At 40.0% G+C, this 18,652-nt stretch overlaps 1 protein-coding gene across 1 annotated transcript; it reads right to left on the reverse strand.

The window, feature by feature from the left end:
• Nucleotides 1-15,245: 15,245 nt before the first annotated feature.
• LOC125253920 lies at nucleotides 15,246-18,440 on the reverse strand. Its single transcript, XM_048168179.1, is given in 3 exon segments — nucleotides 15,246-16,158; nucleotides 16,299-17,947; nucleotides 17,949-18,440. Coding segments are annotated over 3 exon segments (3,054 nt in total).
• Nucleotides 18,441-18,652: the final 212 nt, after the last annotated feature.

Here is an 18,652-nt window from a genome sequence, read left to right on the forward strand (position 1 = left end):
TGTTTAATGACTTACACTTTGGTGGACATCACCATCTACAATGCATCATATGTTTGTTATATTTATCAGAGTATAAATGAACACAAGCTGCATAGCTTACTCCCCTCATGCAAATGAGGTCACTTACAAACAAATAAACTCTCCCACCAGAGAATTGCACCTTTCTCATTGGTCAAGCCAAAACTCAAAGGTGTGAGTTCTGCAGAGGTTAAAAGCCCCCCGCAGTTCGCACTCTCTCTTCTGTTCTTCTCTTGGTTCCTGCTGATACTAATGATTGCTGTCACGTGAGACCCCACCCGGCCCCCGAGCCGGGCTGGCAGGCCTCACTCACTTCAAGCCATGCATAGCTTCCTCAACAACATGGTCAAATTAATAGCGCAAGTTTGTCGTCATTTCTTCACTCCACACAGAAAATAATGATTATAACCATCGAACCGAACCATCAAGACTTTTTCCTGAGCCCGCAGATCCGGATGCTCCTCAACAGCTAAGGCAATAGCAAGTATTATACATTTGAACATTTAACAGCAATTTAGTATTAAGTTTGAACCCCTTTGTTAATAAAGGTGTTTTATAGTGAGAAACTGATGGTTCTTCTTTGTGGCCACGGGAAATATCCTTTCTGAAGAGATGATAGATGGTCAATACTGAGTGTTTGCTGGCCGAACAGATTAATTGATTGTAATATTAATTCAGATACATCAAGTTAACTGAGTCAAATATTTATAATTAATTATAACGAGTTATGATTAATTATTCATATTTCCCTTTTGAGTTAATTCGTGCAGCTCACTTGGAACCTCAACCGAGGTGGTACTAAAAAAGTACCAAGTACTAGGTACTGTACACAGTTGAAAAACGCCCAAACATGAGCCATACCATGCAGTGGCAAAGTGCCTATAGATTCAGGCTCCCCGTATTGACAGCTGTTCTCTGTACTCCTTCAGAGAAAAGTGCCGCACCTGCGCTGAGTTCGACCGATCATCAAAACTCCTTTTTTACTAAAAGTTGACATTTAAATTTAAATGATTAAATTCAAAACCTAAAGGCGACAATAATATTTTTCAGTGAAGTCAAAGGTGGTATATATATATATATATATATATATATATATATATATATATATATATATATATATTACTTAGAAATATCATTAGTCAGTGTTAATCATTACATTAGTCAGGGTTGATGATGCTAAACAACTAATCAGTTTAAACATCTTCAGAAATAAGCTTGTCCTGAAACTGCTTTTATTTGGAAATGGTTCTTTAAGTTCTGATGGGTTCTTGGCAAAAAAAATTAATAATAATAAATAAATAATTAACTCAGTTGCACTGAATGTCTCTGTTTGTGGTGGAGTAATGCTATTCTCTGTGACAAGATTGACATGCATGAAGTAGATGTTTCCTTGAAAAACCTCACACTACACATCATTCCCATTTTCAGGAAAGAAACTGGATCCTTTTATTTGGGCAGACCAGGAATGGCACAAGAGCTGTTATAAAATGCTCATCTATTAAAAAAAAGGTTCTTTCCTGACCGCTGCGACTCATTGGCGAGTCTAACTGGGAGTATCCCTTTCCAAGCTATGATGAAGGAGTATGTCTTGCTGGAGGGGACTTCTTTGCTGGGTTGACCACGCAGTGACAGGACTAAACCTCCATCCCGCTGGAACGCAGTGGCCACGCACATCTATGGAGTGCTGAAGAAGAGAATATAACGTCATCTGATGGTGTCCAAACGACATGCCAGTTCCTGGATTTGGGCCCTACCTCTCAATTGCCTGCTTTCACTGGGCTATCATGAAAATGACATCCCATCAGAGGCAGATCCAGCTATGCATGCTAATTTTCCTTGTGCACTTTTATGTGGTTAAAGTGCTACTTTGTCTTTACTATCATATTAATTAATTCATTCATTAATTCATTCATACATGCATACATACATAATTCATCCATTCATTCATTCATTCATTCATTCATACATACATACATAGATAGTCTGGTTTACTTCCTGTCCAGTGTGCAATGTATATTTTTATATTGGTAATTCTGCAGTGATTCTCAACACAGGGGCCGGGGCCAGCAAGGAGGTCTCAAGATGACTTAAATAAAATAAGACAAAATAAGCATTAAAATCAGTTAAACCAGCTAAAAATCAAGATATAATGTGCACTTGTAATGTACTTCAAATATTAGAAGTATATATATTTAAAAAATCTACTTTCAGATTATATAATGCTAATGAAATAAAAGACCATGTAAGTGTACTTAAATATAGTACATTTTCATGACTATGTTTCATAACACACTTTTTTCTTTTTTTTTTTTTTTTGCCTATATGTTTTCCTTGTCTGGATTCACTTTGGTTAGTTTTGTTGATAAATATTTTACACTGCATTTAGATCCAATTCTCAATTGTTACTGAATGTGGTTTCTTTTTTTTCTTTTTGTGGTATATATATATATATATATATATATATATATATATATATATATATATATATATATATATATATACTTTTAGAAATGAATATATACTTTTAGAAAAGTATTATATATATATATACTTTTTTGAAATGTTTAGTATACATTTTTAAGACTTCATATGACTTCATATTTTTCCATTTCCTTTAAGCCTTCTTTATTTGGGGCCAGACTCTCCCAAGCTCCTAGTAATTTGCAAATTGATTCTCAAATTATTTGACTTTTTCTTGTCTCCACATATGGACACCACAATAGGAAAGATTAGTAATAAAGATTAGACTAGTAATAGACTAAAATGCATGTTTGAGCTGTTGTAACTGAAAGTAACTTGTACTGACATATCTAAAAAATATGTCAATGCCATTGTTTTGTCTCAAGATGCACACCAGTAATGTTTTTTTTTTTTGTTTTTTTTTCCTAGTGAACATTTATAAAAGTTACTTAAATATCCTAATTGAACGAAGGCCTAATCGTGGCTTAGGCTAAGCCCTGTGAAACCGGGCCAACAAGTCCAAGAGTAAATGGATGCAGAGTAGAGTGAGCTAAGTGCTCTAGTGCTTCCATAAATTCTGTTATCTGCATTTCCATCTACCCATCCAGCCTAAAACGTCAAAGGATGACCATAAAGTATAAAAGAGCAAACATGTTCAGATTGTGACAGAAAGCTGCCATTTTTTGACAACTGTTGCTAATAATCCATCATGTTTTACCATACTTCTCTGAAATTAAACCCCAGCGCTAATGTCGCTTCCTCACAAATAATAGCCCACATGTGTGGGTGTGTTGAGTGGGAACATTGCCCATTCAGAGCGCTGTCAGGCCTGCTATAAATTTACCCGCTTGTTTTTTAACTGAATTGGCCAGATGTGCACATGAAGTTGGATAAACAGCTCATTACAATATTTATTTTCCATACGCTGTATGAGAAGGTATATTGCCTCTATGAAACCTCAGAATTATGAGGTGCCACCTCACCTGCCCTCCACTGCTATCCCACAATGCATTAAATGCATGAATATTTCAGCAGGACTCATCCGTTCAAGGGATATTTTTTCACATAGGTCACAATGATATTATCCACAGTGGTGATGGAAGGACTACGAAAGTACACATTATGAAAAGTCTAGCTTAAATGCTCTCTTTACTTTCCCTTGATGAGAAGAACCCTGCTGTCTGATTCATATGCTCACTGCTGCTAATGGCATAAATGTAAAATATTAGACATGACACTTTGTCCTTCCATGAAAGCTTCAGCTGTGAACCTCATCCCATTTTACAAAGAAATTTTAATGCTTGGATTAACTTGTATGTTAAGTGTTAAAGTGTTAAGGTGTCTTTTAGGTGGTTGGGAATATAAAGGGACAAAGTAGGATCATCTACAGTAGGCTACACTAATGCATGTATGTGCATGAATACTGTAGGCCTGATGAAGCTCAGATCTTTAGCATCTGTTGTCCCGTAAATGTTACTCTGATATGTGACCATTTCTATATGAGAATAAGATTATTTATATTGTATTGCTATTATTAAAACATATACATTAGGTAGGCTATACATGTGGTAGTTTGGTTAAGAAGTTATCAGAAATCTTAAACCTTTCATTAATGCTCAGTGCATTGTTCTGTATTTTGCTATTAATCTACTAACTGCACATTTACAAAACTACTTTGACAATGGACAGAAAAAATTTGCCTATGTATACTACGTCCTAAAAGTATGTACTGTTTTTGTAAAAAAAAAAAAAAAAAGTACATACTTTTGAGTGTGTAGCAGAAGAGTATGCAAGCTTTGGGACATACTACCTCTCATAATCGCGTCTTTAACGGACGCTTTAGTTACGTAACCTGTAACTGTTTAAACTACCCTGTCAATCATCTTGTCACAGTTAAAATCCTCCACATTGAATTAAATTTAATTTCCTACCATTTCGGAGAGAAATGTAGTCGCACGTTTATCTGCCAGTCAGAGAACTCTCCTCATCTTTGCATAATTTAGAAGCATTCTTCTATATATATAATATATATCATAATTTAGAAGCAATCTTTGCATTTAAAAGTTAATGACCAAATGCATCGTTATAAAAGTTCACAATGCTGTTGCAGATGAAATATAATGTGGATAACATTTAATAAATATATTTTCGTCAGGTTATACTGATTATTAATCATTCAAGCGCTTTTATCTTAACCGCTCTGCAACCGTCGGTCTCGCACACCCGTCATGTTTGTAGTTTGTTAACACTTTTTATTTGTAGTTCTAATCGAATCCTCGTCCACAGTGCAATGTGTTATTGGCAATATTAGCTGTTAGAAATGTGCACGGATCTGCACTTCGAATTCTAACCGGAAAAAGTAGACCATCCGAGTATCTTTGGAATACTCATTTCAACATACTACGATTTGGGACACACTAATTCTTTTTTCGAATAGGCTACTATTACTATTACTATTACTATTAGGACGGATAGTATGCGAATTGGGATGCAGCAACTGTCTGTATGAACGTGCAACGAGAGTCAAGCCTGTATTCTCTTACTAGTAACCATAATGACAGTGACCAACGTAATATTAAAGACGGTGACGTCCATAAAACTGAAAAGTATTATCACATTTGACATGACAAGAGACTAATTAAACCGCAAGTTCATCCATCAAAACTTGAGTAACCAACAGCAGCATGTAAACACGTGCTAGCCGGAGTCTTTAACCGACGCACACACGTGTTACGTCCTTTGCGATGTATCGCGCATGAAACGGCAAAACAAAACCGACGGGAGCCTCTGGTGGAGAACAGTGACTGGATCTAACCATAGACTGTAAAAAAAGATGGACGACGCGACGCCGCTTCCTTCCATTGTATTGAACTGAAGCCAAAACGGACGCCGATGGGCGCTGAAACATTACACAAAAACGTCAAAAAAAAAAAAAAAGTTTGGAACCTGGGCATGCGCAGAAAGACTCGTCAGTGGAGCCCAGAGGCGGAGACGCGGTATCAAACTTCTGCCCAGACGGCTGCGTCATCATTGATGTATTTTAAATAGGCTATATAAATTATACGTAATTTAAAATTCTACCTATAAAATAATAGGCTATTCTGTTTCTAGAGCAATAATATTTTCGAAACAGCAAATTCAGTAGATGAACTAAATATAATATGCCTCTAGAAACTCTAAAATGTCAGAAACGGTCCTGCCATTTTAAATAAAATGTTTAAACTAACGTTACAGGAGATCGATTGCTGTAGACAGTGCTCTATAATTAATTAGAGTAGGCTATCATTAGTTTTATCCTGCTAATTATTATTTCATACCCATAAAAATAATTATAACTGCCAGATAACGATCACCTGCTTTGTTTCCGTCATCTTAACATTTAACGTTACCGAGGAAAGCTCAGATATCCGTCAGTTCCTGTAGGTCAGTTAGTACAGTTTACTGCTGAACAGCTCATTTTGTCGATGTGAAATAACACAGAAATTGAAAATTAATAGTTATTTATTTATCTTCAATCTCCCCTCGAAGCTTCAAAAGTCCTCAGACAAGCTGTCAACTGTGAATCACGATGACACGCCCCGTTTCTATAGCACCAAATTGCTAGCTAAAATCAAACTTATCACAAAAACGAACAATTGAATATAAATCAGCGTGATAACAACTACCTTAAATGACCAAAACCATCTTTCGGAAAATTTTATTTGAAGCATAATTTATTTTTATGTTTTAACTTAAGTCTCATTCGTCTGCATTGAGCGGGAGGGGTTTATGACCTGTACTGCATCCAGCCTCTAGGGGGCGATCAAAGAGCCTGCAGCTTCATTTTTCAGGACGTACAGTATGAGGCACACCCGGATCTAACACCTTAAGATGACGCACAGGTCATATCAGGTCATATATTGACTGTTTTGCATTATTCCAGCAGCGAAAATAGTTCCAAACAAAGATCACAGCAGAACCATAGTGCAATTCATGACAGCACAAAAAAAAGCCCTCGGGGTAAATATCACAACTATGCAGATATGTCAGCTGATAGAACACGGGTGAGAATATTGCTTCAGAATAAATTATATTCACAACACAAAAATCCTATTTTTTTTCTGGAGAAGCAACATTTTTACTCGGATGTGAATGACATGGCTTTTTAGCCATATATATATATATATATATATATATATATATATATATATATATATATATATACACACACACACACACACACACACATACATATACATACATACATACATATGGGCCTACAAATATAAGTACAGTAGTAATTGTTATATTGGAAGTACTCATAGATGCCGCTTTTGAGCCCATGCCCCTGAGAAACTATCTGCATGGCCTGGTACATTGTTTTGATTTTAATAACTTTAATGTATTTGAAGTGTGCACCAAGCACTAGGAAAATACAAGTATCGGATCAGGACTTATAATTTATAAGTATATAATAAATAATATTATAAAACCTTAACAAGTACAAAATATTACCCATGAGCGAAACACAACTTATATGAATGAGAACATTACAGCGACAACAGCATTAAAGATTAAGACCATAAAGTGTTACGAAATTGTTATAATAATTCAACATTAAAATCTGCTGAATTCAGTGCAGCAGTTATAAATGAATGAATGAATTAATTAATTAATTATTGCTGCATTGAATTCAGCAGATTTTAATGTAGTTTGAGAAATATAGAATTGTTTGCTGAACATTTAGGATGTTTGTACAATTAGGGCTCGTTAACACAGAACACATTTTTGCTTTGAAAAACGCGAGACACAGGCAGTGGAATGGGGAAAAAAACGACAAGGTCTTGAGGCCCGTTTTTTAAAAGCTGAACTGATTTTAAATTGAGTGGACCATTTTTTGAACGCTGTGTCATGCGCGAGACGCAGCAAAAGATGGGAGCGCAACGGTCATACATGTCCGTCTAATGTGTGTTTACATAGCAAGTGGAAAAGTAGCGCATTGGAATGGAAAAACGTGTTCTGTGTGAACGGCCCTGTGTGAAAATTTGTTTACTTGTGGATATTGGTTCCTATGACTTGAAGATGGTAGGAGAACATCTATGTCATTTCATTGTTAAGAAGAAGAGAAACATGTGAGGGGCACATGTAAAAAGTACTACCTCAGAAAATTACCTCTCCCTAGTGGCTTTATGAACATTTTCCAAAACCAATAACACATTTAATTTAAAAAAATAAATAACTAAAAAGAAAAGAAAAGAAAAGAATCATGATTAAATGCTTTTGTAAACTGATAGCCCTATTAATTTTAGCTGTAGATGATATTCTAGTGACATTTACCTTCAACTAACATAAAAGTGAACCAAGTCATGAATAATGCCAACTCACACTGAATGAGCAAATATTCCATGCCATACTATGAGCCTGCTGTCTTTATTTGATTTAATTTTGGCCTGAGCCACAAAGAATGTGCAGGGAGTTAATGTGTTATTAAAAGTTAATGTGCATTAATTAAAAATACATAGGTAACTAATTGTGGACCATGTCAGAACAGTACAGTATGCTAATTTGCAAAGTATTTTGGTCAGGATAAATGTTAAAGGTCAGCAGCCAATTTTTTTTTTTTCACACTGACTGCAGATAAGAGCATGAGCATTGCAGTATAAAACAGTCACAAGTTATGTAGGCTCTCATCCAAATCCTGAGTGCCTGTAGCTATGTTTTCATCCAAAGTTGCAAATTTTACTTATGAGCAAAATTGGAATGACGCATAAATCATTTGCCAATAAAGCACCGTTTCCATCCCATGTGTTTAAGAGAACAAAATCATCACTTCCTGGGAAATTGGCACAAAATATTTGTAATAAAAATGGAAGTTGCTGCAATTGAGGAAGCCACTGTGGCTCCTTTATTCTACACCATAAATGACTTGTGCCTCAGAGATGCAGATGAAACATAAACAACACTGTAATGTTATCTTGCATTTGGATGCCTGGTGTTTGTCAACACAATCATGTGAGACACTTTTGGGAGGTTATTATACTAAAATCATTTTGATGACAGACTTTGACTTAGGTATTTCAGGATAAGTAAAACAACATTGAGATGCTGTGCAATGAAATTGATCTGCTGGTTAGTCCTGTTATCCAATTACATTCTCTGTTGAGAAAAAGTCACAAGTTTTTTGCATCAATGTTTATGCACATGTCTTATGCTTTGTGTCCCAAATTTTATCCAGCTGATCTCCTGGACATTCATTCAACACACTGACTAATAACAGCAAACCACCCTCATTAACCATTAAGATCTGGCAGGTTAAAAGCAAAACCAATGTCACTGCATTATTAAAAAGGTCAAACCTGGAAAATATTGTTTTTAACCTGAATGACTGTTTACAGCATTAACTGACAAAAATCTTCAGCTTGCACTCTGAAATGACTACATTTACCTTTAAAACTATCCATCTTTTCTGTGCCTTACTTTTAGTTTTAGTTAACGACAAGTAGAGTATTTTGAGAGTAGTTTATGAACCTGAATGTGACTGGATTCTTTGAATTTCTACACTTTCCAAATTTTAACTCTGTTTCCAACATACTTATTAATTTTACTTTTTAATATTACTGACTGAGTCATTTATTTTCATTAGTATATTCATTTCTTACATTTGAGAGTCACTGCATCTCCTGTGAAAACTGAGGTCAACAGCACCTCACCTTCTGAGTTTAGTTCCCTGTAGGCTGATCTCAGGCAGTTAGGGAACATCTGTAGTAAATGTTACGCAGGGATCACCACACTAATGAATGCTCAAAAGCTATTTCTGTTTCACTTATCTCAGTGGGACACCGGAGCGTCCACACCATAATCCCATGAAAGAATAAATGTTTTATGTGTTTTTGTGTAAAAGCTTGAGTGCATGTGTATCGCCAGAGTGTCTGTGGGCCACACAGAGAGTAGTTGCTGGAGTTTGACACCTCCCTCTTTATTAGAGCTGGTCTCTCCTGTGGAGCTGCTATTATTCCAGCCATTTCTGCTTATAGTGGCAACGCTAATATTAGATCAGCTGGCGATTGTGGTTGATAGAAAATGTTTTATGCTTGCTAAAAAATGGCATGGTTTTCTAGCCATAAAGTTGTCTTTGTAATTCGTTGAGGAATGTATCTTTTGGAACAAACAGTCTCGATTTGCACCGGATTTAATTAATGGCATCAGGTTTCTTGTGAATTGCATCCGGTACCAGAGCACAGAGCACTGTGCTGTAATTAAAGTTAACGTGTAATTTTTGTGATGTTAAAATATGCAGAGAGTAAGCCATTTTTTTGATATCCCCTGAAAAATGGAAACAAGGTGGCCCTGTATTGTCTAATGACATGGAACAAACTGTTTCCCAACCAACAGATGATGGGGGAGTGTTTGAAACCTGCCTAAAAACATAAATTTTCTCAATCCAAAATCTGTCCAAAATGTATAAGTGACAGTGTCCCAATATTCAGTATTCATGATACAGTGGGCAAACAATACCAGGATGACATACTGCAAAACAATCATGTACATTATTTTAAGGCCAGTGCTGAATTTAGGGGTCAGGCTCATTACGTTTTTGTGGCTGTTGTTAGTATGTCATAATTCAAAGAGCACATAAATCAAAGGAAAATGCTAACATTTTGACATGAATTATGTCTGGTAACTTATTTACACAACATTCTATCTGTACATTCTATGAAAGTATCAACACAATCTCATGACAATTCATGAGTGCATTGTAATTCGGAAGTTTTACATATTGGTGAATTGGTGTAAATAATTTGTGAAAATTCAAATGATCTCATTTGTATGTTTTCATGTGATATGCTTATGCCCCAGTGATGGTAATGTTATGGGGTTAGGAGTGGAATTTCATATTTACTTTTTTCAATTTTTTTTATTTTTTTTCATATGATTTACATTGAACAAATTCATATGAAATTGTCACCTTGTAAAATAGATGTTTTCTTGTGAGGTTGAAAGTATGGAAACTGGGGTGCAGCAATAATTTTTGTAATTATGTCACACTAGTGGTACAGAAATTACACTCTTAACCTTCAATAAAACGAAACAGAAAGCCTGTACACCAGTTATGTTGGTCGCTCGCTTTAGAGGATCTTATGAATTCCACCTAAATGAAAATCTGGTTTACAATACAATCTCTCTTCTGTCGTTTCTGTGTTTTGGACTGTCGTCTGGCCTCTTTCTCTCTATACCCCCTGCAGATGAGTATACAATACTCAATCCCTCTTTAGTAGATCTTAATTTAGTGAGGTGCCAGTGGGACTCAGAGAAATGCCCGTCACTAAAGGAACTGTGCCATGGCGACAGAGACCCTCCCCAGATCATAATCCACTAATCCAGCAGTCGAGGCACCGTATGCCTCAGGACTTTAATTAATGTACAGAGGGGTTTTATGGATGGAGGTAAGGCTGCCTGAAGGGTTGAGAGGAAGGCTCTCCTAGAGAAGAGGTTGTTTTTCCGACACCCTTCGAGCACTGGCGTCAGGAGATATTTCATCAGTCAATGTCAGAGTAATCCAACGAGAGAGAGGGGCCAGTAATATCCACAGCATGGTTTAATTCAAAATAACTATATCCTTCTCACAGCGGTTTCACAGTAGATTATCATGAAATGATGGTGTTTTCTGTCGAAGTGATCTTACCATCTTACAGTTAAACACAGCTCATGAGTTCACACTTACAAATAAGTCAGATAGAGTAAATGGTAAGCATATTTGGCATGCTGTCCGAGGAGAGGGCTCCGGGCCCGGTATTTGGCCCAAACCCAGAGTGCTCCCCCCATATATATATATATATATATATATATATATATATATATATACCTCTGATGCTGATAGGATAGACATGGTAATTGCTAATGACAAGTTGATTGGATAGATTATTTGCACATGCTCCTCCTGGACTTTGTTAATGAAACATTATTAAGTATGTCTTTTCTGTCTAATTTTTAAAGCAACTTAATACCCTTATACAAACCAAAGCAAGCCTCAGATTTTCATATTTGGCCCCATTATTTTCTCTATTGTTCATCTAATCAGTAGGTATAGTTGTTGAGTTGGCGTATTGGGGAAAATGTATCTGTAGCTAGATGAAAGAAGAACATGTGAGTTGTGCTTGTCTGTGCAAAAATATAATGATTTGTCCATTGTGTCATCCACCAGATTAAAATGTTAAGTATGCTCCCTTAGTAAAGTAAAAGAGCACATCTCTTGTTCAAGCAATTCGATTTGAGGTATCATTCATGTCAGCAGAACAAGTATGTTAAATTTAGTACACCATTTCATTTTTTATTCTTATTTATTTAGTGTTGCATTAGTTACTCTAATGACTGTGCTTATGCAATATGAGAAAGTTCATTTTACCCAGATTCTTTCCAGGCCAAATTTGGAATTGCGTGGTTGTTCAAGTTTCACTGGATTTTTCATGCTTAAAATCCCTATTATTCATTATCTCCCATTGATCTTTAGGGTCACTTTGAACGATTAAGAAGATGAGACTAGACCCTCTATTTAAACAGTTATGAAGTTAACTAACAAGAGGTAAAAGGTTAAATTGCATAATTTAGCAAAATAATACCGAAGTATGGTGCAAAAAGCTACTTGAACAGATTTACCTATTTATATGGCTGAACAAAAAAGAGTTAGTTTTAGTCTGTATATTAATATATGTACCAATCACTTGTTACCATTTGTTATACTATTGTATCTATTATTTGTATATTTATTTATTTTTTTATGTCTTTACTAAATTAAATACATCTTCATTTACTAAATGTGTTATACACTTCTGTTTACTTCTCTCTCTCTGCATTTTTGTATATTTAATCTTGTGGAACACACACACGCACACACACACACATGGGTACTCATTGTACCCGTAGCAATGATAATAAAGAGCTTTACACACACTGTGTTATCTCCTGCATCACATGATATACTTTTTGATGCTCCTGATATGGCTTTGCAGTGAAATAAAAGCTAAGTACATCTTGAAGGTTTTTGGCCATTATGTCAAAGAGCTTTCATGGTAAAAGATGATCTCAGCTGAAGAGAAGAAAAGCTGTGGTTCTAGAGCTTATATTTACATTCACTACTGCAGATAAAAAGATCTTAAAGACAATAATAGTTTAAGAAATAAAAGTTGTGTCACATGTGTGGCTGTAATGATGTGCACGATTCAGGAGATTCAGAGAAATAGGAGGAGGGAGGGTGGGTGCTCTGGAGGAGGACGAGGGGCTGGCACAGGGTAGGAAACTGGAAATGCCTGCAGGAGAAGAGGCAATGACAGTGGGAGATGCTAGGGAGAAGAGGAAAGTAGAGGGAGTGAGGTGAGGAGCCACTGTGGAGTCGAAGGAGGGAGAAGCCATGGTGGAGACTTGGCAGCTTTAACCAGGGGGACGACAAATAGAAACGGAGCTGATGGAGGTGGAGACCCAGACAGAGCCAAAGAGCCAATGAGACTGGGTGACACTGATGAATCTGGAGACCAAGATGTACCTGCAGCAACGAGTGTCCGAGGTGAAGCCTTTGAGAATGAGGGCCAAGCGGAGCCTAATGGAGCTAAAGGGGTGGAGGGATTTTGTATATATATGTTTTATTATACCAGCTTCAGCAAGCAATCAGGATAGTGTGTGAGGCATGCCAGAACTAAAATTTCATTGGTGTGGTCCTCTAGTTTTCACTAGGGAGAAAAAAATGATGCAAACAAAAATCTTTTCTGGGTCAAGTATTCTGCCACGCATTTGGCTGTAATGATGCACACGATGCAGGAGATTTAGAGAAATAAACAGTATTTAATAATAAATCCAGTGAGAAACTTAGGAGAACACAACCACATCAATCCATAGACAATCCCAGACAAAGAACTAAGGAAACTAAGGCCTTAAATAGACAGGGAGAGATATTTAGCAAGAACAGAAACAGGTGCAGGACATACCCCTGACAAGTGTATCTGATAATGTGAACATAGTCACAGGCATTTTTAGGCACAATTTGCAATAAAGTAGCCCTTATAACCCATTTGGAATATAACAGCCTTGACCAAATGAAAGATATTAAGTACACAATTTCTCATTATGAAGTTCCTGGCATAAACTATGAGCTACATGGGTTCTTCAGATTGATATATACACACAGTATGTACACATGTATTGCATAGCTGTTTTATATATTAGCACAGCTGTAACAATATATTAAGAATTCAGCCTCTGTATACCATAACTTAAAAAAACAATAAAAAATAAAACTCCAGGATCTGGATTTGTCAGTGCAGCATGGCATTACAAATGAATCGCAATGGGAGGTTCAGATTTCTTAAGGCAGAAATTTGTGTGTAATTGGACATAATGACTTTGACAAATAATCATTTGAAACAAAGATTATATAAAGCACAGACACTTTCCCCAGATTTCAATGAGATGTTCAAAGAAATGAGAGTCTTAACAATCTGACAGAAACAAAAGTCAGACAGATTGCAGAGGATTCTCTACTTAAACCTCAATCTCATTTGCACTGCACAGGAATAGAAATGGGGCCTGAATTAAGAGAACTGTTAATTTTTAGTATGTTCAGCACAATCGCCATTTTACTAATTGTTAAATCCACTTTAGAAGGGCTAATGCTACTGACGGATGGATAGAAGAAAGGAAGGAAGGAAAAAAAAAGAAACTAACCTGGAATGATTCTACTAACATAAAAGGACTTACATTAACACATTCATTAACACACCAATAAAATGTGTGAATGTATTAGCTTTTTAAGAGAAAGCCCAGAATATTCCCACAACGCTCAGATGGGATTAGACTGCTAATCTCTGCTGTCACTGACGGTGATGGCCCAAATCTCCCTCCAACTCTGAGGAGGTGCTGGACCTGTCAATGTGCTATACACTCTTGTGTGTGACGGCCTGCCAGAATATGGGAAATCATGAGAACGCTTTGCTTTGAGCCTCATTTTCTCTATACTCTATGTAGAGTCTATTTAATATGGAGAAAGAGTCTGGGAAATCTCCATTTCATGAGCCAGACCCTAAATTTAGACCAACTGAAAGCACATCTAGCAGATTTTTTGAACTAGTTTTGCATATCTTTCTCTCTCTATGTACTTTCTTAAATGTCTTGAACAAAGAGTGTAAAGAATGTGTTAAACTGAACAGTTTTGGGGCACCATTGACTTCCATAGTAGTTTTTTCCTACTATGGAAGTCAATGGTGCCCCAAAGTGGCCTAGTTACAAACTTTCATAAAATTATCTTCCTTTGTGCTCAGCAGAACAAAGAAATTTATACAAGTTTGGAACAGCATGAGGGTGAGTAAATGATGATCTTTCATTTTTGGGTGAACTATGCCTTTAAAACGTCTCGGTTACGACTGTAACCTTAGTTCCCTGAAGAGGGAACGAGACGTTGCGTCGAGAAATTGACGCTGTGGGAACGCAACGCATTATGTCGTCATGAAGCACGTGTGAAATCCGTCCAATGGAGTGACGAGACGTCAAAGGCGGGTGACGTCACGACCAGGAAACTATAAAGCACGCTCAAACAAAGCAACGCTAGCTTCAAGTGTCTGAAGTAGTCGCTTGACAAGCATGCAGGAAGTATAGCAGGACGACGCAACGTCTCGTTCCCTCTTCAGGGAACTAAGGTTACAGTCGTAACCGAGACGTTCCCTTTCAAGGGAACTCGCGTTGCGTCGAGAAATTGACGCTGTGGGAACGTTAATACCCACGCCGCCATAATGACCAATGCCTGTCTAGTGTGACTCGTCAACACCAGACAGAACCCTGGCCCCAGGAGTGGAGCTCAGATCAAGGTCATAGAACCTCATGAATGTATGCGGTGAGGACCAGCCTGCCGCATCACAAACATCTTGCAAAGATGCTCCGAAGAGCAGAGCTTTAGAGGCCGCCATACTCCTAGTGGAGTGGGCTCGAACTGCCAAAGGAGATGGCAGTCCGGCCGACTCGTAAGCAAGTGAGATAGCCTCAACTATCCACTTACTCATCCTCTGCTTAGATACCGGGGCCCCTTTTTTAGGGGACCCGAAACAAATGAACAACTGTTCCGACTTACGCCACGGGGCAGCTCTGTGGACATAAGCATCCAACGCCCGAACTGGGCAAAGCAGATTAAGGCGTTCCTGGTCTGAATCCCTGAAGGGAGGAGGACAGAAGGCTTGCAGTACTATGGGCCTCACCACATTGGTGGGGACCTTAGGAACATACCCAGGTCTGGGATGAAGGAAAGCCTTCACCATACCGGGTGCAAATTCCAAGCACGATGGGGCAACCGAAAGAGCTTGCAAATCTCCTATTCTTTTAAGAGAGGAGATAGCAAGAAGGAACAGAGTCTTGAAGGTCAAGAACTTAACAGGAACCTCCTCAATGGGTTCAAAGGGAGCTAAGGAAAGGCCCTGGAGCACCACAGCCAAATCCCAAGCCGGTACCCTCGTGCGTACCGCAGGCCTCAGCCTCAGTGTGCCACGAAGGAAGCGAGTGACAAGAGGGTCTCTCCCCAGAGAGCCACCAGCCAAAGGTGTGTGGTAAGCCGCAATAGCCGCCACATAGACTTTTAAGGTGGACGGAGATAACCCTGCAGTGAACCTCTCCTGCAGAAATTCCAACACCGCCCCAACCGGACAGTTAAAAGGATCCAACTGACGAACACTGCACCAAGTAGAAAACAGCTTCCATTTAAAAGCATACAGCTTCCTCGTGGAGGGAGCCCTAGAGTGAAGGATGGTACCCACAACCTCGGCTGAGAGACCAGAGTCTATGAGCTGGGTCCCCTCAGAGGCCAAGCCCACAGATTCCAAAGTTCCGGGCGAGGGTGAAATATTGAGCCCTCCGCCTGAGACAGAAGATCCCTCCTGACTGGAATCTCCCAGGGAGAGCCGTCTAGGAGAGATACTAGGTCCGAAAACCAAACTCTGCCCGGCCACCGCGGGGCTATCAAGACGAGCCAGACTTGGTCCCGGCGAATTCTCTCTAAGACTCCCGGGAGCAGAGCAATCGGAGGAAAAGCGTACAGACGAAGCCTCGGCCATGTCTGCACCATAGCATCCAGTCCGAGAGGAGCTGGATGAGTGAGGGAGAACCAGAGTGGACAGTGAGACGTCTCTCGAGACGCAAACAGATCCACCTGAGCCCGGCCAAACATCCCCCATATTTGCTCCACCACCTCGGGGTGGAGCCTCCATTCCCCGGGCCTCAGCCCCTGCCTCGACAGGACGTCTGCTCCTATGTTTTGAACCCCGGGGACGTATGCTGCACGAAGCGACAGCAACTTCCCCTGGGACCACAGGAGGATTTGGTGCGCCAGTTTGTAAAGCGGACGCGAACGCAAACCCCCCTGGTGATTTATATAGGCAACCACCGATGTGTTGTCTGACCGGACAAGAACATGGTGGCCCCTGAGATCTGGGAGAAAGACTCTGAGAGCCAAGAACACAGCCATCATCTCCAGGCAGTTGATGTGCCAGGAGAGATGATGTTCGCTCCACAGACCCTGAGTTGGGCGTCCGTCTAGGATCGCCCCCCAACCCGTGAGGGAGGCATCTGTCGTTAGCATCTTGCGACGACAAGGAGCTCCCAATACCGGGCCTTGGGATAAAAACCAAGGTTTCTTCCACATGTCGAGGGCACGTAGGCATCGCCGCGTGACCTTGATCATGCGAAATGGATTTCCCCTTGGAGAAAACCCCCTGGTCCTGAGCCACCACTGCAGGGGTCTCATGTACAGCAGGCCAAAGGGAATCACGTTGGACGCTGCCGCCATTAAACCCAACAGTCTCTGAAATTGTTTCACAGTGAGTGACTGGCCTAGCCTTATCTGGTTTACGGTAGAAAGGATTGATTCTATGCGAGCAGGTGAAAGACGCGCCTGCATCACAACAGAGTCCCAAACCACGCCCAGAAAAGTGGTTCTCTGAGCTGGAGAAAGAACACTCTTCTTGGCATTCAACCTTAACCCCAACCTTCTCATGTGGGCGAGAACGACATCTCGATGCCGAACCGCAAGTTGTTGCGATTGAGCTAATATTAGCCAATCGTCGATGTAATTGAGAATGCGAATGCCCTGTAAACGCAGTGGCGCCAAGGCTGCATCCATGCATTTGGTGAAAGTGCGGGGTGATAACGCTAGGCCGAACGGAAGAACCCGATACTGGTAAACTTTGCCCCCAAAAGCGAACCTCAGGAACTTCCTGTGATGCGGAAGGATGGAGATGTGGAAATACGCGTCCTTGAGATCGATCGTGACAAACCAGTCCTCGGACCTGATTTGTGACACGATTTGTCTCAACGTTAACATTTTGAATTTGAGCTTCATAACTGACTGGTTCAGCAGACGCAGATCCAAAATGGGACGCAACCCCCCATCCTTCTTCGGAACGATAAAATAACGGCTGTAAAAACCGTTTTCTCTGTCGAGAGGAAGTACATGCTCTATGGCTTCCCTTCTCCAACAGAGTTTTTACCTCCTGTTCCATAACCAGAGCCTGCTCGGGGCCCACCACAGTGGGCAGGACCCCCGCGAACCTGGGTGGGCGAGACCCGAACTGAATAGCATACCCCTTTTCGACTGTACGCAGGACCCATTGAGAAATATTTGGCAGTAGCCTCCATGCTGTCAGATATTCTACTAAGGGAACCAGTCTCTCGAGACTGGCCTCTGGTGTAATTTGAACAGCCAAAACGGTGCCCTGAAGCGGCGCACCAGCAGGGGGCAACCGAGCTGACTGTTCGGAGACCCTCCTTAGAGGGGGCGAGCGCCCCAGGGCCGCTACGTTTCCGGGCGGACACCTGGGTGTTTGCTCGCTGGGGACCACCGCGCCCTGAAGCACACGAGGTGGCAGGGTTGGCAGAACGGCCCCCTGAGGGCACTGAAGAGAACTGGGCACCGTATACTGAGGTGTGCGCCACTTCTCTCCAGCGGGGGCTGCCCTCATTTGAGCCCTGACACTCGCAGCGTCAGGACTTCTTTGCTGCAGCCTTCTTGGCGATAATGACGTTCCTCAGATCCGTCTTACCCCTTGAAGGCTGCGGCTGTGAGCGCCCTCCCGACCCCCCGAATCTCTGAGGAGGGGTACGGGTAGAAACGCTCTGCTTTTGATTGGCACGGTGTTGCTGTGAGGAGCTGGCTTTTGATGACTGGGGCTGC

Source organism: Megalobrama amblycephala, linkage group LG19 (genome assembly GCF_018812025.1).
Source record: "Megalobrama amblycephala isolate DHTTF-2021 linkage group LG19, ASM1881202v1, whole genome shotgun sequence".
Lineage (NCBI taxonomy): Eukaryota > Metazoa > Chordata > Actinopteri > Cypriniformes > Xenocyprididae > Megalobrama > Megalobrama amblycephala.